The 23,132-nt window shown below is 40.1% G+C and overlaps 1 protein-coding gene across 3 annotated transcripts in view; it reads right to left on the bottom strand.

The window, feature by feature from the left end:
* The window catches only part of MCUB (mitochondrial calcium uniporter dominant negative subunit beta), a 69,485-nt gene that overhangs the window by 6,944 nt on the left and 39,409 nt on the right, over positions 1 to 23,132 (bottom strand). For 2 of the 3 annotated variants that reach the window (XM_079990298.1, XM_079990300.1), the window contains 4 exons: positions 6,926 to 7,001; positions 5,947 to 6,117; positions 1,779 to 1,883; positions 815 to 975 (listed from right to left, as the gene is read on the bottom strand). In XM_079990298.1, the coding sequence (XP_079846424.1) occupies positions 815 to 975; positions 1,779 to 1,883; positions 5,947 to 6,117; positions 6,926 to 7,001 (513 nt within the window). The remainder of the gene's footprint in view (positions 1 to 814; positions 976 to 1,778; positions 1,884 to 5,946; positions 6,118 to 6,925; positions 7,002 to 23,132) is intronic. The other variant, XM_079990299.1, reaches the window with a different exon arrangement.

Here is a 23,132-nt window from a genome sequence, read left to right as displayed (position 1 = left end):
ATTACTTTAATCAGCAAGGCTAGAATTGGGCAGCAAACAAAAGGTGATATGGGCCCCCAAATGAAAGACCAAAAGAAGCTTTAAAGAAGGGATATTTATACTCAATTTTTGCTTTCAAGGAGATAATTTTTGCTATCCTTTCTCAATTATCAAAGAAAAAGAGTCTCCATTTCACAAACTATCCATGAAAGAAATTGATTAAGTCATATGTCCAAAATACATACACTGCAACTTCTGCAATAATTTTAATTTTCAATTATTAAATATAGTTTACTATCATCAAAGCAAAATATCTAAAATAACTACATCAAATACAAACCACATGCTGCTTTTAAAAAGTGTATCTGGAAAGAAGTTACATAGACATCAATACCTAAGTTATACAAGAATGTGTTTGGCTCACATCTAAGCATACTTAGAGAGTTTCAATGTTAAAATACCACTTGCTTTACTTATCTATAAAGGTGGATTAATTAAGTTGAGCCAATTCAAAGTATTATTTTTATAACATAAACCTAGTGGTTCAATATAGGGAATGGGGAGTAGAAATATACCAGTTCAGTATGCAGATCTGACCTGTCTCTGAAGGATGTTACAAAAACAGAAAGATGCCTTGTATTCCCATTTTGATAAGTTAAATTGTGTTGAACTGGGGTAACAAAAATCAGGTACTGGGCCCATTCCAGTGTCTCTGGAACCAGTCAAAAATGGGGGCAGAAGTGAGAAAATCTGCCACACATTTCATAGACTTCACCTGCTAAACTCAAAATAGATTTCCACAATATGAAATGTATGAAGAAATATTTTTCCAGACCTGCTCCAGAGGCAGCAGTTCTTCTTTCAGAAGTTCCATTTTTTGCATTAATTCCCTCTCCCTTCTTGTCTGGTGGTCTTCTAAATGAAGTGCTGTAAACAACTTGTGGACCATAGACTTGATGTCATCCATCTCCAGTTTATGTTCCGTGCTCATTTGATCTGAAAGAAAGAAAGAAACTGGAACCACTATACCAGCGCAGCTTTTGGGAGGCCTGAAATTCCATACCTTTTCAGGGATATGGCCAATGGGCAGGTACAATGGACCCGCCACTTACATGAGGGTTTGATTCCGGGAGTCTCTGTGCAAAGGCAAAATCACCAAAGTCAGGAACCCCATGCACTATGAGCAGAGGGCTGTTTACTGGTCTCTGGTAAGGAGGTACTAGGCCCCTGGGATGCTCCCAGAGACTGGTAAGCAACTCTTCACATCGTCTTTATTTACTCTCCGCCCCCCCCCCCATCTTGCATAAGGTTGTGATCTATGTAAAGTGAGCATAGATTGCAGGGACACTGTATTTTCTCCTGCAGGCTGCCTTGAGCTGACAAGCATTTCCTGCTATTTCTTTTTCTCCCACTTCACCTCTTATTCAAGCTCAGAATAATGCAAATGAAGCAGGGCTATGCAAGAACAAGAACAAGAACACCTGCATGCATTTCAATAGGCACCATTTATTTCAAGAGACAGAATTCAAATTAAGGTTGGGGGTTTGCAAAAGGAAGGAGCAGCTCTATCATCCTAGTCATTTAAAGCACAGAATAAAGTGTCAGTTTTGACTGCTTGTGATTTAAGTTTGCAATCTTCCTATTCACAGTTACCTAGGAGTAAGTCCCATTGAACTCAATGGGGCTAACCTCAGCCAGCATGAAGCGGTACGAGTTAAGTTTCTATTTTTGAAGGAATTAATTTTAAATATATTAAATATGTCTCCAGATGATTTCACGTTGGTCATGGAATTGTGTACCTTTCAGTGGAGGATGAACACTGTATTCTGCACCATTGATGACAAGTTTAAAATCATTCATCAAAAGAACCTCCATCAATGTTGAAGAAGAAATCATGCTGCCATCTGTAGGGAGAAAGCAAATACCTCAATACTAGCAATAAAATGCTTCATTAAGTAATGAAGCACCAGTACTGTGTTGATCACAGATAATGAAGTTCAATGCAGGCAAGGTTTACTACACCAACAATTACTGAGTTAGGTTGTTTCTATGATAGGCCCATGTCTTGTCGCTTCCCGTTTCTTGTCACGTCTAGTGAAACTCAAAACGTGACATGACATCAAGGCAATGGAAGCTTTCCTCCCAGGACTAATCTAGTAGGGAGATGGTTGCAATCATCACTGAAATCATAGCATGGAGAGAAAGGGTTAACCCTTAGGACTCTATATGGGCTCTTGGATACCCCATAAGGGGAAAAGGGCAGATTTTGTTTACAACACCCTGCTTCCCAAAATCTACTTTTTCCAATCCTGCCATTTACCTGGAAAAAACAAGAGAAGCTACCATGCATCCATAGACACTATTAGTGTGATCTACACTTTGGTCCGAAGATTCTGAAAGTTAGTAAGCCAAGAATCACCACCTATGTGCTCGCATCTAGATTAGAACCACTGTATCCATCCACATATGGATTAATACTCTAAGAAAAGCCTATCTTCTTCCCAATGTAATACTTTTAGGAGCAGCATTTTGCTTTGGGGTTCTTGACCAATGTGGCCAGGGTTAGGGAAGAGCTATACCTCAATGGCAGAGCACGTATTTCGGCTCCCATTGGTCCCAGGTTCCATCTCTGGAATCCTCAGGGTACAGCTGAGAGACTCTTGCCTGAAACTCTGGAAAGCCACTGCCAATAAGCATAGATAATACTGATAAAGATAGATCAATGGTTTGACTCAGTAGAATAAGTCAGCTTCCTATGGTTTTATCAAACCAAGGAACAGTGTAGTGATTGCCTGCACACTCTCCCTGTTTCCCTCTTCCTGTGCACCATATGGTCAGAGCTGTTTACCATAATTTGCTGTCCTCCTGTCGTTTGCAGGTTATGGCAAGTGGCTTTCCATCATAGATCCTTCTCGCTATCAGACTGCTTTAAATGGAGATTTATTTTCTTTAACAATATTGATATACCCCTTGATTGTAAGGAAACCTCCAAGCAGTTTAAAGAATATAAAAAAAACATTAAAATTATTGATAAAAGCAGATATATTAAAACCTTTCAGCTTGTAACTTCTAAATGTCTGGATGGCCTAAAATAAAGATGTTTTAAAGCAGGTGCTGAAAAGAGCATAGTGAAGGACCCTACCAAAGATGCCAGATGGAAATGGGGGGCCTTCTACATTCAAAGCATGTGTTCTAGCACTGAGCTGGTCATTCATCCAAAAGGTGCAACGTCAGTGCACTAATGCTTCTTTAAAACTAGCACAACAAGAGATTCTGATAAAACATATTATTACTAGCTTGGAACTTGGCCTGCTTCTCTGTCTTATCTCTGACTCAAAGTAATGTGCTGTTAGCAAAGGCATACTGGCATATCCTAACTGGAATTCTGTCATCTGGGCTCATGCTGGGCTTCTGATTACAGTAGCGATGAACCAAGTACAGCAGCTTTCTTTTCCACCCGCCCTTTTGGGGATGCAATCTGGCCCAGCATCATTTATCAAAGGAGAGAAGGGGGGGAACATTAAATATTTATATGAAATATTATTCTCGCTGCTTTGTTTTGCTATTAACTTTTATGGGTCGGCTACCAGGCATTCTACAAATAAATAAAAAATGCAACAACACAAAAATGCTGATTTAAGAAATGTTAAGTGCAAGTGAGATTCAGTATTCTCATATAAACATTATTTTTGGGGAAAGAAATCCAGGCGGGGTGGTATCTTTAAAAGGAAATATTTCTCTGAAAGCACTGCACACAGACTCTTTTGCACTTGTTGCAATGGTAAATTCACATCGCCCTAGAGATTAAAAGATAGAGGAGAACAAATACAGGAGTCTCTCTAGTACGCTTCTTAACTGTAACTGTCGTCTGCAAGATACTTTTCTATTTAATGTTGCATAAAGTGAAGTCTGGTTGGTAGCTATCTCAGCTTATGCAAAGATGCAGAATAGAAATGCTGCAAATGTTTTGGGAATGATAACATCAGAAGTCTGATAATCTCTTCAGTTATAGATTGCTGACAAGGATATTACTAAACTATGTTATTGATCTGACCATCAGCATAATAAGGTTTTCAGTTCTATGATTCCAGCCAACAAGCCAAGAATTCTCTCCCATTTGGTTACATCTATGACAACTTTTTAAAAAGTGAGTAATTGTAATAGAACTAATAGTATGATTGGCTATATTCATTCATTTAAAAAGTTAGTAATACCTATCCAAAAAATGAAGAGGCTTCAATTAGTGACACCATTAAAAGAGATAAAAGTCAACCATCAACACCTTGCCTGGTTTGCACATAACACCAAGTGATGGTTTGTTTAGCCAATGTGTGGGGTTTTTAAATGTCTCAACACAGCCCAAACGAACTAATTATGATTTGTTTTCTGGAGATGAAATCACATCCTCTGTTGAGATGTTGGCAGGAGCCCAACAATACCAATCCCTGATGCTAGTCCTGCTTATTGCTAGCCCAAGATTGTTCAGACTTCAGCCTTGTTCAAGCTTCCCTTTTCCCCCCTGGAACCTCAAGATGTACCAATCAGAGCCAGGTGCAAAAGACATTAAGAGTCAGAATTAAACACCAGGGGGCCTTTGAGCAAATTCTGAGCCTCACAATTTGTTTTCAGTCCAAGAACTGAACTGAACTCATATTCTTCCTTTCAAACAGAGGTCCACTCCTGCCTAGCTATCTTAATCCCAGAAGCCTAATATAAGTGGGAAAAGACATTTTGCTGTTGCTATTGTTAAGCAACAGCATCTGTCTCCTGAGAATTCTCTATGTGGGACAAGAAGCTACAGTTAGAACTGGATATGGAACATCTGATTGGTTCAAAATTGGGAAAGGAGTATGACAAGATTGTATATTGTCTCCCTGCTTATTTAACTTATATGCAGAATTCATCACACGAAAGGCTGGACTGGATGAATCCCAAGCAGGAATTAAGATTGCCAGAAGAAACATCAACAACATCAGATATGCAGATGGCAGAAAGTGAGGAGGAATTAAAGAACCTTTTAATGAGGGTGAAAGAGGAGAGCGCAAAATATGGTATTAAGCTCAACATCAAAAAAACATCATCGCCACTGGTCCCATCACCTCCTGGCAAATAGACGGGGAAGTAATGGAGGCAGTGAGAGATTTTACTTTCTTGGGTTCCATGATCACTGCAGATGGTGACAGCAGTCACAAAATTAAAAGACGCCTGCTTCTTGGGAGAAAAGCAATGACAAACCTAGACAGCATCTTAAAAAGCAGAGACATCATCTTTCCAACAAAGGTCCATATAGTTAAAGCTATTGTTTTCCCAGTAGTGATGTATGGAAGTGAGAGCTGGACCATAAAGAAGGCTTATCGCCGAAGAATTGATGCTTTTGAATTATGGTGCTGGAGGAGACTCTTGAGAGTCCCATGGACTGCAAGAAGATCAAGCCTATCCATTCTTAAGGAAATCAACCCTGGGTGCTCACTGGAAGGACAGATCGTGAAGCTGAGGCTCCAATACTTTGGCCACCTCATGAGAAGAGAAGACTCCCTGGAAAAGACCCTGATGTTGGGAAAGATGGAGGGCACAAGGAGAAGGGGACGACAGAGGACGAGATGGTTGGACAGTGTTCTCAAAGCTACCAACATGAGTTTGACCAAACTGTGGGAAGCAGTGGAAGACAGGAGTACCTGGCGTGCTCTGGTCCATGGGGTCACGAAGAGTCGGACACGACTAAACGACTAAACAAAAATTGTTAAGCAACTGAGCATCAGAAATCTTTACGGAACTACTGGAGATCAGCCACAGAGATCTACCAGTTTACTTTCTGCCCACTCTTGTGCTAGACATCTCATTGAAGGGGAAACTTCCATACCCCCAAAGTAGTACAGTTAAAAATTTCCAAAAGTCAAAGTCTGCTTTGCATGTAAAGGAGCTGGAACAGAATGTCCTTTACTTTCAAGGTGACAGTGGTGTTAGTACCTGCTGTGAAGACTTCTACCTTTTCAATGGCATTATCCTCTCTCTGTATGTCCTGCAAGAAGGCTCCCACAGTCATCAGCATCGGTTTGACTGTAAACTGGCAGCGTTCCTTTCTCGAGGGTAATGTCAGAGTTATCGCAGGCAATCCATGTTTATAATGTACAGTTACTTCTGGGGGAGAAAAGGGCATTTTAATTGATTTATCAATCAACCTTTTTTAAAAAAAATGATGACAGCAGAGTAACTTACAAGCACATATTGAAAAGCTTGGGGAAAACAAAGACATGACACACCTGACTATATGCTGCCACATATACTCTGCACTGAAGATCTTGAAGAAAGGATGTGATAAAAACCAAGCAAATACATACATATTAAATAGAAGGTCCAAAAGTGGAATGAGTAGCTACTAAGTGTATATGATATGATAGAAGGCCTCACTCCAGAATCTTGTATATCTACATTACAGGATATGAAGAACTGAAAGTGGTTGAAGGAAAGGCACTCTCTGCAGTACAGGCCATACAGAGTTTAAAGGAGGAATATGCTACTGAAATCCTGCACCACCCTGCCAGAATTCATGCAGAATTTAGTGCTTTTGCTTGGGGTGCAACGGGCTCCAAAGATACCCGGGATTTAAAGAACCTGTGAGACTTGTTAACTATCAAGCCCCAACACTACTGATCTTTGCCACACCTGCGCCAAGATCTCCAAATGCAGCACCATTCACTATTCCTAGGAGTTCAAAATACATGAGCATCTCATGACACACAAGGAGGATACTATTATATGATTTGGGGTGGGGTGGGCAAAATACTAAGAAGTCCGAAGCACTGGAGGGATATATGTTGACCTAAAATTTTGAAGACTTTCAATTGTCCAGAATAAAAACAGAGAAATTCTTGGATATGCATGCACCCAGACACTGTGAACGATGTCATCACTTGGTATGAGAACAGTAACTGATAAGAAAGCTTACCATCAGATGGCACTAGTGTGCTATAAAGTGCTCTTCTGTGATGTCTTAGATTTCCAGTTTGTCTCAGGCAAAGCATCTGTAAAGAAGATTGATTAGATGTCAAGAGTTCTCAGCTGAATACATTCAATGTAAGGGCTGCTTCTCATACCTAGGTTTCCTCACGAAGAGCCCACTGGGAGAAAAAGACTAGATATTTATTGAATATCTCCAGTTTAGACCCAAGTCTGTCCAGATTTTAGATAATACATACAATGCACAGGCATAGGTATAGGCATCGATTCAATTATATTGTTGTCAACAACAATACTACAAACTCTAAAGATGAAAAGCTCTTAAATGACTTTTGTCCATGAGGCTGTGAAGACTCATGAAAAGTAATATAAAAGAAGTGGGAACAGTTCCCTGACTGCGATGTGCTAAAATATCAGGCAAAGTTACTACCACTGACAAAATGGCACAGAAAACACACAATTCTTAAATAGGAATATAAGAGATTTAAATTCAGGAGAAAAATGGTGTTAATAACAAATTCCAAAACATGCAAAAAACACTGTGCAAGACCCTGTAGTGAAAAATTATATGTGCTTTAAAAAGAAATACCTGAGCCAAACTAAGCTAAAAATTTGAAATAAACTTGCATAAACAAGCTATGAATTTCAGCTCCCAACAGTTGGTTTTTCTTATGAAAAGCAGCTTTGGTGACAACTCATTTTGAGTGATATATATAGGCAGGAGAAAGGCAGATGCCTAACATTATCCCCACCAACATTTACTATTCCAAATCTTTGCAAGCTTTTCCTCTCATGGTGTTTCAAACATCAGCAAACAAACTGCACTACAGCAAAATGCTGCGGAACTTGTTGGGACTGCAGAAGTGGAAGGCCAAAAACCATACGTGCAATTTTGAAACTGCTCTCTAATCACTACTGGTGAAGATCCCCTATTTCGTGCAATGCACACAAAGACAATTCACAGGTTATCCTCGTAAGAGTTCCATAATGCCACCACACATCTTCAGCTAGCATAGGAGAAGACACTCTTTGACCAACCTGTTAAAAAATGCTAGCCGTTCTGTTCTGCACTCTCACTACACTGGATACAGGTGAATCCTTCTGGTCCACCTCACTATACAGGTAAACATGCATGCCCTTTGGGTGGGAAAATGGTAGCAGAGAAAAGCAGTAGATGGCTGAGGTCTTCCTGGTATCTGTGAAACTGACAAAGCTTTATTTGAACATAATCAACTTTCATGGGAAGGCAGGGAAAGCAAACTGTTAAGAAAGCCTACAATGTTAAATGATAAGGTTCCCTATACTTCCATTCAGAGGATTTATTTTAAAAAAACATGAAAAATGCTATTTAAATGTGTATAAATATATGAAAAAAATGCACATTAGGTAATATACAGCAATTATTGTACAATGGTACCTTGGGTTAAGTACTTAATTCGTTCCAGAGGTCCGTACTTAACCTGAAACTGTTCTTAACCTGAAGCACCACTTTAGCTAATGGGGCCTCCTGCTGCTGCTGCGCCGCTGGAGCACAATTTCTGTTCTCATCGTGAAGCCAAGTTCTTAACATGAAGCACTATTTCTGTAACCTGAAGCGTATGTAACCTGAGGTACCACTGTACAAGGTTGGTGACACAAAAACATGGCGAGGTGAAAATGCTATTTTAAATCCACCCTCTCCACTGCCAATTAATGCTAAAGTTATGACCCGCAGATGGATGCCAACAAACTATGACACACAAGCATTTTAAATTGACAGTCTGGACTTTCACATGCACCCCCATGGGGCAAAAGCGGTTCACAAGGGATGATATGATCCCATGAGAAATTGATTACTAGACAGACACGCAGAGGAGGTCATTCATGTAACTGGGTTTGACATTGAGACAGGAATTTCAAATGAATAACCTTTTTTTTTATTTTTTATTTAATAATAATTTTTATTAAGAGTTTTGTTGATACAATAGAGAAAAGACAGAATAAACAGAAAATAAACATAAGAAAAAACAAGCATAAAATTTAACATCTTGCAATACCCATCTTTTCTTCATCCTTTGTTTTTTTTTTATAATAATTTTTATTCGTTTTTCAAACAGATAACAAAAGTACCACAAAACAACATAATTTCCAACTGATCGTTCCATACCCTTCTTTCTTTTGACTTCCCCATACCTCCCCATCCCTGCATTCTTGTTTAGTGATTCTTTAGCAACCCTTAGGTCCATTATCTTAATTCCCTTTCATAAAAGTTCCTTTAGTTTTTTTTTTATTACTGCTGCAATTTCTTTACCTCTTACCCCCTGACATCTTAACATTCGTCAATTTTACAATTGTTCTTGAGATATATTTTAAATTTCTTCCAGTCCTCTTCCACTGTCTCTTTCCCCTGGTCACGGATTCTGCCCGTCATCTCGGCCAGTCCCATAAAGTCAATCACCTTTGTTTGCCATTCTTCCAGAGTAGGTAGTTCTTGCGTCTTCCAATACTTTGCCAGTAGAATTCTTGCTGCTGTAGTGGCGTACATAAAAAAAATCCTATCCTTCCTTAACACCACTTGGCCAACCATGCCCAAAAGGAAAGCCTCTGGTTTCTTAGGAAAAGTCCACTTAAGGATCTTCTTAATTTCATTATAGATCATTTCCCAGAAAGCTTTAACCTTTGGGCAGGTCCACCAAAGATGGTAGAAGGTGCCTTCAGTCTCATTACATTTCCAACACTTATTATTAGGCAAATGGTAAATTTTTGCAAGTTTGACTGGGGTCATGTACCACCGATAGATCATTTTCATAATATTTTCTTCAAATGAATAACCTTAACACTGATGCACACTGCACTAAAAAATTAGAAATCTTGGCATGAAGGACTACTCTTATTCCTGTTTCTTAATATATCTATCCCAACCTGCACAGCTATACGGAGACACAAAGGAGAACCTGGTCTCTCAAGCAGCCATAACTACTACGAATGTGGGTACTATCATGGCATAGGTGCTTCAAATAGTAAAAAGCTTTTGTGTTGATTGTTAAGAAATGCACATATAGCAACTTTGGTTAGAACAGTTACCTTACAAAAACAATAATAATCAAAAGTGAACACCTCAAATTTGAGAATGAGTCTGTTTTGAAGCAAGACAAACAGAACAGAACAAACTAGGAAATGACCAAAAACAAGCAAAGTCTGCTTTATTCCTGCTTTAAAGGAAATGTTTACTTCTACCAATGACCCATTATTTCTGCTTTCAGTCAATATCCAATTATTTGTGGTTCTGGTTACTATACCCTGCTGCCAAATTCTAGTAGAGTTTTATTTCATTATGCTAAAAGAGTTCTAGCCAAATTTCCGAGTAATAACCTTGTCTCCATGTAATCAATTTAATACTCTCATTTGCTTTTGAAATTGCCCAAGTGCTTGCGAGGGCCACCCCTATTCTTTGCTTGTAAAATAACTGATGCGCGTTAACCCCCCCCCACACACAGCACATTTGCTACTTCATCATCTCAAATTTGATTTACAACCCCCAATACAAATGAATTGTGAAGCAATAAAAAGGTTGCTGCGGATGCTAGAAATTGAATGCAAGCAAGTAGCAGTCGGCTAAGCAATCAGGCACTGCAACTATTTATCATGCCAACTGCTTGGTTAATGGGAAATGCTGTTTGGTATACAGGGGCTTGGCAGATAAACTGAGGCTAACGGTGAACAGTGCCAATGCTTGCTCAACACAATCAATCTGCCAAGAGCATATTGGATTATGATATACACGAACTCCCAATGTTTACCATACAGTGCTTACTACTATAGTAGATTAAGGGATAGGCGACGACAGAAAGAGCCACCGGTCTCCTTTAGTTCATTTAATTAGGTTTTCCAATAGTCACAGTGCATAAATAGTAGGATCATCAGAAAGTCTTTGCCCTTCTTCAGTAGTTATGTACTGAAGTTCTCACCCTGGGCCAGCAGGGGGATACTGTAGATAGTTTTTACTCAGGTCCACATATGCAAATAAGGGATCGAAAGTGACGTTCAGTGATTGGATAGTTAGAGAAAGTTGTTACAGTTACGTTGTACTGGAGCTCTATATAAGCAGGCTGGCTGAACCCTTCAGTTCAGTTCTGTTCTGGCCTGTGAATAAACAAGAGCTGTTTGAAGAATCACTGTGTCGTCTGATATGTTCACCCACAACTTAACAAGTACATTTGCCACCAATGTCTTAGGGGGCAGGGGAGGGAGCTATCCATCTCTGGTTAATACCATTGCATGATCAATTTGGGCTCCAAAGAAGCAAGAACCTGTTGTGCGGGCACACAAATTTTGTTCTACGAAAAGGATCCACATCCTTCTACAACCTGCTGTGTCCTGTATCCAGCATTGGTGCATTAGGTAGCAACATGAAAATTAACTCTTTCAGTGGTGGTGATCTTGAATGTGGAACACCCTCTCCTTGGAAGTCAGGCTGTTTGCAGGCTTTTGGTGCATGCTCAAAACTTATTTTCCTAACCCTTAAAGATTTTAATGGAACCACCCACAGGAATGAATTTTAACTGGCTTGAGTATTGGTTTTATCTGCTCTTGTTGTGTATTATTATATTCTGTGAACATTTATTGTTTTTATACATTTGTAACCCACCCTGGGATCAAGAATGATGGAGAACATTCCTGCCCAGTGATTTTTTGGTTGATTCAATCTTTAGTGAATTTATGGTATGATCGTGTTTCCGCTTAATCACAGGAAAAGTTTCTACTTAGTTTATTATAGTACATTTTTTAAAATAAAAAATATTATTTGGTTATGTACTGTACAGAAAGTGCTTATGCAAAATATTACTTAGGATACTGTCAGAATTTAATCCCCCCCATGGGGTAGCCATGTTAGTCTGCTACACAAAACAACAACAACGAAGAGTCTTGTGGCACCTTGAAAGGTAGCAAATTTATTGTGGTAAGGGCTTTTATGGGAATTGACAGGTGCATGTACTGTTATCCTAAGATACAGGTATTTACACAAAGTATTTTTTTTGGGGGGGTAGGGGTGTAAATAATTGGGTCAGATAAAAACAAAATGCAAAAAGTACAGGTAGCAATAGTAACAATACTCACTGGCAAAAGTTGTTGATAATAGACATCCTGGTACTCATAAGCTAATTTACACATGTAGAGTAATAATAATAAAAAAAACAACTTTGTGCCAGTTCAAGCTACAGTTCATAGAATTTGATCTCTTGCTGAATTGTAATTCAGCAGTTTCAGGTTGCAGTTTCCCTCTGAAGTTTCTTTGTTCACATGAGAACACATACAGGGTGTCCTGGGAGAATGAAGTGTTGCTTCACTACTTTTTATTTAGTATTGTCATTTCTTATGTCAGATCTGTGTCCATTTATAATTTTCATTAGAGCTTGTTTGTTTGACTATTAACAGCGCTCTTCTGCATTCTACATAGGTTGAAGTTTCTTGTTTAAAAACATGACTAACAAAACTCCAGCAGCCTGCAATTACATGTTGAACTGCAGCTCAGATAAATGAGTGTGTGCTGGGAGCCAAGCTTTCTGCAATTGGAGGAAATAAAAATTAATCTCACACTCAAGGCAGGAGTGACATGATTCAAGAGCTGAAGACTGATCTGGAATGAGCCTCTGCAGATTGCAAGAAAAACCCAAACAGAGCATTTTGGCTGATGTATCAAACAAGAGCATGGTAGGATACCAGTTTTATCAGTGATTACTGCTGAGTTTGCAGAAAACATGACCCTGAGTTGCCTATAAAATACCAGTTTGTCTTGGCAAATATGAGTTCTCTAGTATGGAAGTTTAAATTGTTGCAGTTCTGATTCAATCATCTAAGGACTTGTTTCATGGGCTTGTAATTTAAAGCGTCTATAGAGGCTGTACAATGCAACAAGCAGGATCTATTCTCTTAATTTTAGAATAATTTAAACTTTGTATTTAATTTGTTACATATTGCTTTTATTGACCAACATTATTTTTTATTAAAATACATTCTCTTCATTTTTTGGAACTGATGATTACAGTTCTGGAACTGAAAGATTAAAAAAATAAAAACCTGAATGATAAATTAAAAACAAATAAGTTCGCCAGAAGTGGCTTAGTCATGCTGGCTACATGACCCAGAAGCTGTCTGCGGACAAACGCCAGCTCCCTCGGCCTGTAGAGCGAGATGAGCACGCAACTCTAGAGTCGTCCGCGACTGGACCTAACGGTCAGGGGTACATTTACCTTTATCTTTACTTCATTTGAAAGTATTCTACACTGTTTTCTATTTCATTACATCGTTACAATATAGCTAAGAATACAGTGGTACCTCGGGTTACATACGCTTCAGGTTACATACGCTTCAGGTTACAGACTTCGCTAACCCAGAAATAGTGCTTCAGGTTAAGAAGAAGAAGAAGAAGAAGAAGAGTTTGGATTTGATATCCCGCCTTTCACTCCCCTTCTGGAGTCTCAAAGCGGCTAACATTCTCCTTTCCCTTCCTCCCCCACAACAAACACTCTGTGAGGTGAGTGGGGCTGAGAGACTTCAGAGAAGTGTGACTGGCCCAAGGTCACCCAGCAGCTGCATGTGGAGGAGCGGAGACGCGAACCCGGTTACCCAGATTACGAGACTACCGCTCTTAACCACTACACCACACTGGCTCTCTTAAGAACTTTGCTTCAGGATGAGAACAGAAATCGTGCTCTGGCGGTGCGGCAGCTGCAGGAGGCCCCATTAGCTAAAGTGGTGCTTCAGGTTAAGAACTGTTTCAGGTTAAGAACAGACCTCCGGAACAAATTAAGTACTTAACCTGAGGTACCACTGTATTATCAACATCATGATGCACAACGGCAGCAGTAGTGGAATAACTCATACATACAACTTCAGCCTATGATGGAGGGGTTCAGAGCCTTAACACACCAAGATGGTCTTCTTCCCATAGACACAACTTTGGATTCAAGGAGAAATTAAGCATGGTTCCACTTCCGCCTGCTTCTAGCCCAGCTCTCACACACAACCCTGGCTAATGTCCTTCTCAGGTGAGGGAGGGGTGAGGGAGGGGTGAGGGAGAGGGTCCACTCCTTTGCACTCTGGCACAGAACGACCTCCTTTGCCATACTAATGAACATACTTAGGTGGTACTCAGGTGGCAACTATGATACTTGTATGGCTATTTCAACAATGGAACCCTTGCTCAATCCAGGGGATTAGAAGGTATTCAAGCACCATACAGACTGATCCCCCTCCATCAAACTCACAACACTATCAAGAATTCAGCAAAATTACTTCAGCTAGTAGTGCCTGCATATAAGAGGAAACAAAAGCAATAGTGGGAAAATAATGATTGAAATCTGACAAGTATTCTGCTGAAATACAGGCTATAACAATTCCATTGGTAAAACCTCTACAAGCTCACTATCTTGCCCTCAGAGAAATCAAAGAGAAGAAAAGCTGTATGGGTGGTTAAAACCAGTTTAAATAATGCATGACATAATTCATCACGCTGCTAAGTAAATATGGGCTTAGTTCCAAAAAGTCCACTAAACAAGTAAAGTCCCTTCTGATTACACAGCAGGCTCTTTGGATCCAAGCCACTGGGTTGTTGTTCTTACTGCCCCTTTTAAAAATTCTTCAGGTTTTAGCAGGATATCTGTACAAAGGATATTGAACAAACTTTTTCATTTCTTAGAAGGATGTTTTATATACTGGTAAATGAAGGTTTTATATCAGGAAAGTTCCCCCATAGCATGTATATAAAGAATGAGACTAACACTGCTATACAGGCAAGAAAATCCAGAAAAAAAATTACAGCCAAACCCTTCAAGAACACTGAAGGTACTTCCTAGAATGAAGGCTTCTTGTTTTATGTTGTTAAATACTTTGCTTTTAACTTTTATTAACTTTGAAGCAGCTGTCCTTTCTTAGAAGGAAGCTGCAATTGTACCTAGGTACAGTAATCCAGAGGCACAAACCTTAGGGGCGAAACTGTAAGAGAGCCACATTTATGCAAACAACAACAACCCTCATACGTTTCCTTGCTTAAAATACAGCTCAAGGTAATTTCAGAATTTTTTTGTTTATATCCCTTTAAAACACACACACACACACACACAAATGTTAAACACTGAATTCTGACAGAATTCATGAAGGGGGAAACATTTCAGCAAAGCAAGGAGTTGTACAGAACCCAGTCCAAGCTTGGGTTCAAAAGCATTTACCTATAATTCAAATATTTTCCACGAAACGATGAGTACAGAATATCCATCAGAACAAATAACTCCATATCCTCACTACATGAAGGATAAGCAATTAAGTTTGTTAATAGCATTTATTTGTTTTACCATTTGCCTCACTCATTTTTCTCCCAATCTCATCATTAGACTGACACATTCCATGGATCACTTCAATATCATGTCCCTTCTAGCCTACTAGCATAATTTCTGAATAGGCTTTAAATTACTCTTGGTATTTTATAGGTTTCAGTACAGTATTGGACATTTCAAAGATTGATTGGATTCCCTTCAAAGTAACGATTGCTAGACACATTTTATGTCTCAATTTTTAAGTCTACCTTCATTCTCTAGCAATAAAAGCCTGGTACTTTGACCGAAGAAAATCCTTTTTGAAAGGCAATGAATAAAATGAAGTCTGATCATACTCTAAAATCTGTTTAGACCCCAAATATCTGAAAAACTGCCTCCATCCCTAATTACCTTCTTTGGTGTTAAACTCAGCAGAGTGGGCTCACTTGGTACTTCTGCCACCCTCAGAAGTGTAACATCTATACTGCAGGAGGAAATAATCAGAACTAAACCCATAATAGTTGTTTATAAATATTTATTGGAGTGTTATAAATGGGATGATAACAATCTGAGAGACAAATGGAATAAAGAGTTAACGTGTTCCATTCAGCTCAAAGTTGCTTTAGCACAGGGCCAGCCCAACCATGAGGGAAGGTGGGGCAACCATATCAGATGGCAGAATTCACAGGAGCAAAAGATCCTCCAAGGAATGCATCAACTGCTGCTGCTGCCAACTTCTTGGAGGCCGAATCTGGCCATCTCTACAGCAGCCTCTAGGCAAATAGGAGGTGCTGCTGGTCTCCTCCCCTGGTTGTTCCTGATCTGGATCTTCACTCACCCCTTCTTCCCATGTATGGGATAGGCGCCATTTTGTGCTTCGCCTCAGGTGCCAAAATGTATTGGGCTGGACCTGCTTTAGCATCTATACAGAGTGTATCTTTAGATTAAAGACTGAGATTGAATCAACAAAAACACAGCATTTTTATAGGTATCTGACATTGAAGTCTGAGAGAGAGGGAGCAGAGGTAAGGGGAGGAATATTTCCACAAACCCCACTACAGTGGTACCTCGGGTTAAGTACTTAATTTGTTCCGGAGGTCTGTTTTTAACCTGAAACTGTTCTTAACCTGAAGCACCACTTTAGCTAATGAGGCCTCCCGCTGCTGTTGTGCCGCCGGAGCATGATTTCTGTTCTCATCCTGAAGCAAAGTTCTTAACCCAAGGTAATATTTCTGGGTTAGTGGAGTCTGTAACCTGAAGCGTATGTAACCTGAGGTACCACTGTACATAATTTGCTTCCCAGTTACCCAGTGATGTTTGAATATGAGTCCTTCTGCCTAATACCTGGTCTTAACACAATTGGTTTGTGGTAGGGAGAAAACCCCATTGGTCTCTTTAGGATTGCAGCCTCAGTGGTCTTTAATCTAAATGCTTCAAATTCATAGGGGCTGCTGGGAGATTCCTAGCTCCTTTCTCACATTTTATTCTGCTCTGGTTGCAGGCAGTGAATAAACTGATTGCTGTGGAAGTACAACAGAAGCCAAATTCTCTCTCCCCTGCCCTCCTACAATTCATTTATTCTCTACAAAGACACATTGGCAATGGCCTAAGATTTTGACTTTGGTGCAAGCAACCCTTGAGAGAAAGGTGGGGTAATTAAAGGATGGCTTAACTTGTTCACTGATTTTAATGGGTCTGCTCTGAGTATGGCTAACATTGGATGTTGCCCATAGTATTGGGTATAATAAAGTAAGGTTAAAACAAAAAAAAAGGTAAAGGACCCCTGGGCAGTTAAGTCCAGACAATAGGGTTGTGGCACTCATCTCATTTAAGGCCGAGGGAGGTGGTGTTTGTCCATGGACAGTTTTCCGATTCATGTGGCCAGCATGACTAAACCACTTCTGGCACAACGGAACACCGTGACGGAAACCAGAGCATGGAAACACCGTTTACCTTCACACCGCAGAAATACCTATTTATCTACCTGCACTGACTTGCTTTCGAACTGCTAGTTTGGCAGGAGCTGGGACAAAGCAACGGGAGCTCACCCCGTTGTGGGGATTCAAACCGCTGACCTTCTGATCGGCAAGCCCAAGAGGCTCAGCGGTTTAGACAACAGTGTCACCTGCGTCTCTGTATAATCAAGTATAAACAAGTTGACTAGTTAGCACCTTGATTAAACTGGCTATAATGCTGAATAGCATTTCCACACACACCCAACAAAACCTACCAGTTTTGAAAGTAATGTAATGAAATACATTCCATCACTGTTGAAGTTATACATCTGTCACCAATGTACCTGCCAAAAGCACAGTTCTGTTGGCAGATCAAATTGTTAGAAGCAATTGCAAAACAGTATTGCCAGTTCTTATTTACTTCCATCAAACTCAAGTTTTAAGACTAATTGTTGTAGGCATTTGCCTCTCCTGACCTCTGCATTCAATCCGTTGTTTGCAGTTTTCCAAGTTAAATGTCAGTGACAATGAAATCAGCACACAAACCTTGTTCTTAACACCCTCTTTCAGCAAGGGTGAGCAAACTATGCGGCATTTCCAAGTATTTGTCACTTAGGTACATTTTCGCCTTACGCTTCATATACATTATCAGAGTGACTTACTCCCCTTCCAAAAAAGCAGCACCTCTACATAAGCAGAATGCAAACAAAACAGATCAACAGGAGTTAAAGGCTGCCACATAATCCTTTCTGGGGTGAGCATTGGAAAACTGGGGCACCACCAATGAAAAGGCCCTCTCACCGGGAGTAACAAGCACCTTAGATGGTAGGAGAATCTCAAAGCAGAGCAAAGCATATATGGGGACAGCGATCCTGAAGATACACCAAGACCTGAAGGGCTTTCAAAAGGTACTTTAAAAACTCGGTCTAGAAACTATAAAGCCTGGTCCCAATAAGCAGTCTAGCAGATCTATTCTGCTATGACATATACTATTTCTTGGGCATTCACAACACCAAGGAATAGTACAGTTCAAGCCAGAACTGGTCAGAAGGAGCGGTAAATGCTTGGGCACCTACAATGATACCATAGGACGCAAATTTGGATTATCCACTCATTTTCTCCTCGATCCTTTTGTTAGTTAGAAAGACACTAGCAGTGGCTCTTTTGATATTTTTCAGCTTAAGTTACCGTATTTTTCGCCCTATAGGACGCACTTTTTCCCCTCCAAAAATGAAGGGGAAATGTGTGTGCGTCCTATGGGGCGAATGCAGGCTTTCGCTGAAGCCTGGAGAGCGAGAGGGGTCGGTGTGCACTGACCCCTCTCTCTCCAGGCTTCAGGAAGCTATCCGCAAGCCGGGGGAGCCCGCGGGAGTGCCCCCCGGGCTCCCCCGGCTTGCGCAGCGCTGCTTCTTATCCCGAAGCCCCGGCGCGCTCAGCAGTCGCGCCGGGGCTTCGGGTAGCTCTGCGCAAGCCGCGGGAGGGCTCCCACGGCTTGCGGAGAGCAGCCTGTTCTGGGGACTGGGGTCGGGGGAAGCTCGGGCTTCCCCCGCCCCAGCCTCGTGCCTTGGGGAGGAAATTTTTTTTTCTTTATCCCCCCCCCCAAAAAAAAACTAGGTGCGCCTTATGGGCCGGTGCGCCCTATGGGGCAAAAAATACGGTATTCTTTCTTGGGGATTGTACAGTGGTTGCAACCCTTATCCCAAAAGGATCCAGATTGCAATCATCCACCCGGGGCAAGGAAATTGCACTTTCCCAAATCTAAAATTGCAAAATGCAGCTGCGGGTAAAATGAAACTTTTGCCCAGCCAATAAAAGCTGCTTGCAGTTGTGAGTATTATCAGATTGTGGCTCTGTACTCCAACAACTCCCTATGAAATGGCACCAATACACCACTAGAGCTGATGCCTCAAGAGTCCCTTCCTATTATACATGCTGTTTTTGAGAAAGGAAATGCCATCTCGTCTCTTTAAGACAAATCAGAAGACTGTACACTGCAAAAATAGTCCTCAGGGAGGGAGGACCCATACCAAGGTTTTAAATTAAAGCAGGAAAGAAAGAAAGAAGAAGAAGCTAACACTCAGCAGGTTTTATTGATTGCAGTACAGCCAAACTGTTGATTTCTGCCTGATTACAATGCAGAACACAGTGAATACAGAACCAGTATGAGGAGAGCCCAAAGAGGAGAACACAGTAATGGTAACACACAAACATATCCTTAAAAAGGTATTGACGGTTTGCCAACATCCACTTTATTAACTGCTCAATTAGCATGCAAGGACCGATCTAAAGCATCAGTAAACCACATGTCCCAATCAAAAACTCAGCGCGCTTGTTTTCCATTACAAAACTCCTCTTACACTTTGAATTAATTGAAATTCAACAAAAAGACTTTAAAAGGGACAAAATGGGTATCGAGGACAGGAAGCAGCAGTTTACGTAATTTAAGATATCTGTTGTAGCAAAACATTAAAATTCCCAAAGCGGCACTTATTGGCAAATGAGCAAATGTTCCCTTCAGTTTTGTTGGAAATGAATGGGAGCACCTTGCTGATACGCTTAAGTGAAAGTGTGTACGACAAGCATGGCTAAGCAAATAATTAAAAAAGCAAATGAGTCTTTTTAAAATAATAAAAAAATACAAGGCTACAGATGAGAAAAATATGGCACTGATCTACAAAAGGGATTTATAATCTACAGTCATACTTTGTGTTGTGTTCCGCTCTTGTTTTGGACTTTCAGCTTACGAACGTGGTTCGCCACCCATGCATGTGCAGAAGCAATCTGCGCGCTTCACGAATGAGCGATATGCTCACTTCACGCATGCACAGCAGCGCTCAATCACTTCGCACACATGCGCAGAAGAGGAGCTCTAGTTGCGGACTTTTTGGGGTGCAAACGGCACCCCAAAACAAATTAAGTCCGCAACTAGAGGTACCACTGTACTGAAATTTCCATGGGAGAAGTATGTTGCATTACCATCTTCAACAGTGCTATAATACCTCCTGTATTTAAAAAGTTCCAAGAATTCCACTATAGTAGTACCTCAGGTTACATACGCTTCAGGTTACATGCGCTTCAGGTTACAGACTCCGCTAACCCAGAAATATTACCTCGGGTTAAGAACTTTGCTTCAGGATGAGAACAGAAATCGTGCAGCGGCAGCACAGCAGCAGCAGGAGACCCCATTAGCTAAAGTGGTGCTTCAGGTTAAGAACAGTTTCAGGTTAAGTACGGACCTCCGGAACAAATTAAGTACTTAACCCGAGGTACCACTGTATTATAATTATTCAGAATTGGAGTTGAAAACCACATTTGATTTTAAATAATTATAGCACACCAAGCCTTAGACTTTATCAAAAAGAAGGCCCAGCAGAATTTGCAGAAGTAACCCGCTTGCAGTGGTAGTGCTGGTGTTGTTCATGGTTTGCTGTTGATCTGCAGTGAGCCTCTGGACTGAAGACACAGGATGAAGTAAACAATCTGATGCTGAATTATGTCTTAATCCTGTGCAACTTATTTTATGAAATAAAATCTTCACCTGACTCTCTGCCTTCTCTTTTGAAGTACTATACATCTTTTGTGCCTACTCATAGGCACATCTATGACACTATTTCATAAAGCCACCAATGGCAAAAGCATTATTAGAAAACACAAGTTCCAAGGCAACTTTACTAGCGAGACAGTTTTACTGCCCACTCTTTTAAGTTCCCCAAGGACACACAAGGAGATTAAATAGAGCTCAAGGAAGCCAGCAATTCCTCTCAGAAGTTTCCAGCTTCCCCTATATTCTTTACTGCATTTTGTTAAAAAAATAAATAGTGCCTTTCATATAATGTATATTTATATATAAAAACAAAACAAAACAAAAAAACCCCAAAACAGTTTTGAGTTGAGCTTGGAAAATCTGCATTCCCAAGCGCAGAATATACAACAGGTTTATCTGTGCTATAATTTCTGAAAAAAACAAAAACAAAAAACTTGAGCAGAATATTCCATAGGATATCTATCTGGCCATGAGTTGAGAAGCTATCTGGGGGATACCAGGGATTGAATCTTGGACCTAGTACATACAAAGCATTTGATCCACCACTTAGCTTCAGCTGTGCATAAAATGGAAGTCACTTACCAGTAGAGCGTCCGTTCACATTAGGAACTTGGCAAACATTCAAAGCAGGAGCAGTCAACTAGGTAAGCATCTCTACACGAATGCCGGCAAGCTGAACACAATCAGGTTCAGTCTGACTTGAATGGGCTACCGTTTAAATCCCACCTGCTCTCTACCTAGTACTCTGCTGCCGTCAACACTATTCCCTTCCAACCAGGGAAAGAATGCCTGGAAAATGAGGCTTATTTGGTTAGCTGTATTTCTTCAGTCTTAAGTTAGCCATTAAATATGCCCACTTGGCTCATTAAGCTGCTTTAAACTCTGGAGGAAAATTAATGCCTGTTGACAGCATGCTGTGAAAAAAATAAAAGGTAATGAAGGTATATAACTGCATGCAACAGCATTCTTACAAAAGAGCTTGTGGTGGTTCTTGCTTCCTTCCAAGTTTCTAATGCCAAGAAAGACCCCATACTAGCCAGAAAGTTTATCTGAGTTACAAACGCCTCTCTTACATTAACCACTCTCTTACATTAACACAAAGAGAGTGAGTCTCAAATGCAATTTAAGCTTCAATATAAACCAATATGACACTGCATTAGTTATTGTGGATGTAAATGTTCCATCCTTCCCCAGTCTTTGACTCTAAGAAGAATAAGGTGCAGATGAGGCCTTCTGTTGTTTTTTTAAATAGTATTTATTCAAATTTTAAAGATTACAAATGTACAAAAAATAAAAGGACAAAAAAAGAGAAATAAAAAACAGAAAAAATATAAACAATTGATTAAAAAAAAAACAGATCAAACCTTTACATAACTTTCTTTCCTTTGCTTATTTCCTTGACCTCCTCACACCTCCCCCCTTTGTATTCTAGTTCAATTAGATGTCTCAGCAAATCCTTTCCAGCTTTGTTTTTATCCTAATAATTTATCTTAATATACTGTAATTCTCGTCTCTCACCAATTAAAAAATAAATTTTAACCCAGTCCTTTATATCATTTCTGCTAAAACCACATTACTTCATTCCAACGACCTTCTAACATTCCTTAATTCTGCAATGTTTCTGCAGATAAACTTTAAATTATTTCCAAAACATTCTCTTCTTTCACCAATTAATCATCCATTTTTACTTTGTTTAATCTTATTTCTCATTAAAACTAATATATTTGAACTTAATCTCTTAAAACATTTCCCCTAGGGTCATAAAAATTTCATTCCACGACTTTTCCATCTCTCATTAATTTTTTTTTTTTTTAAATCTCCATATATACACTTCAAATTCCCAATCTTCTTCCACTGTCTCCCCTCCCCGGTCTCGGCCCCCGCCGTCAGTTCCATCAACCTCCCCGCGTCCATCAACCTGGAGATCTTATATCCGAGGCTCTTAACTCTCCTTCCCTTCCCTTCTGCTGATCTTCTTGACAATCCTTGATGCTAAAAGGCAGATCTTGGAGGAGCTCCAACCCAATGATGCTTATATTCCTTCTTGACAGGTCCGCCAGACTTCCATAGTTAAAGCCAGGGCCCACAAAGTATTCCAAATCTTGTTTCACAATTCTTCCAAGTCCAAAGGCCCCAAAAGCTCCCATCTCCTCCTGGCTCAAGTTCATATTCCAAAAGTCATTTGATCCCTGCATAAGGGGATCTCTCCACCTTTCCTTTTCCAGATCAGGCCAGGCACCCATCTTCAAAAACTGGCTTCTCCTAATTACAGTCATATAAGGCCTCAAGTTGTAATCCTCCATTTGCCTCTTTAGGGTTAAGGCTTCCCCTTGTTTTGCTTTATACTCAACAACAGCAACTTTCTCCTTCTCTAATTCATCAATTTGTTCAGTTAAGAAAGATTCC

Source organism: Podarcis cretensis (assembly GCF_951804945.1).
Source record: "Podarcis cretensis genome assembly, chromosome: 9".
Classification (NCBI taxonomy): domain Eukaryota; kingdom Metazoa; phylum Chordata; class Lepidosauria; order Squamata; family Lacertidae; genus Podarcis; species Podarcis cretensis.
Note: the sequence above shows the minus strand (reverse complement) of the source record. Positions and strands in the feature narration are given on the sequence as shown.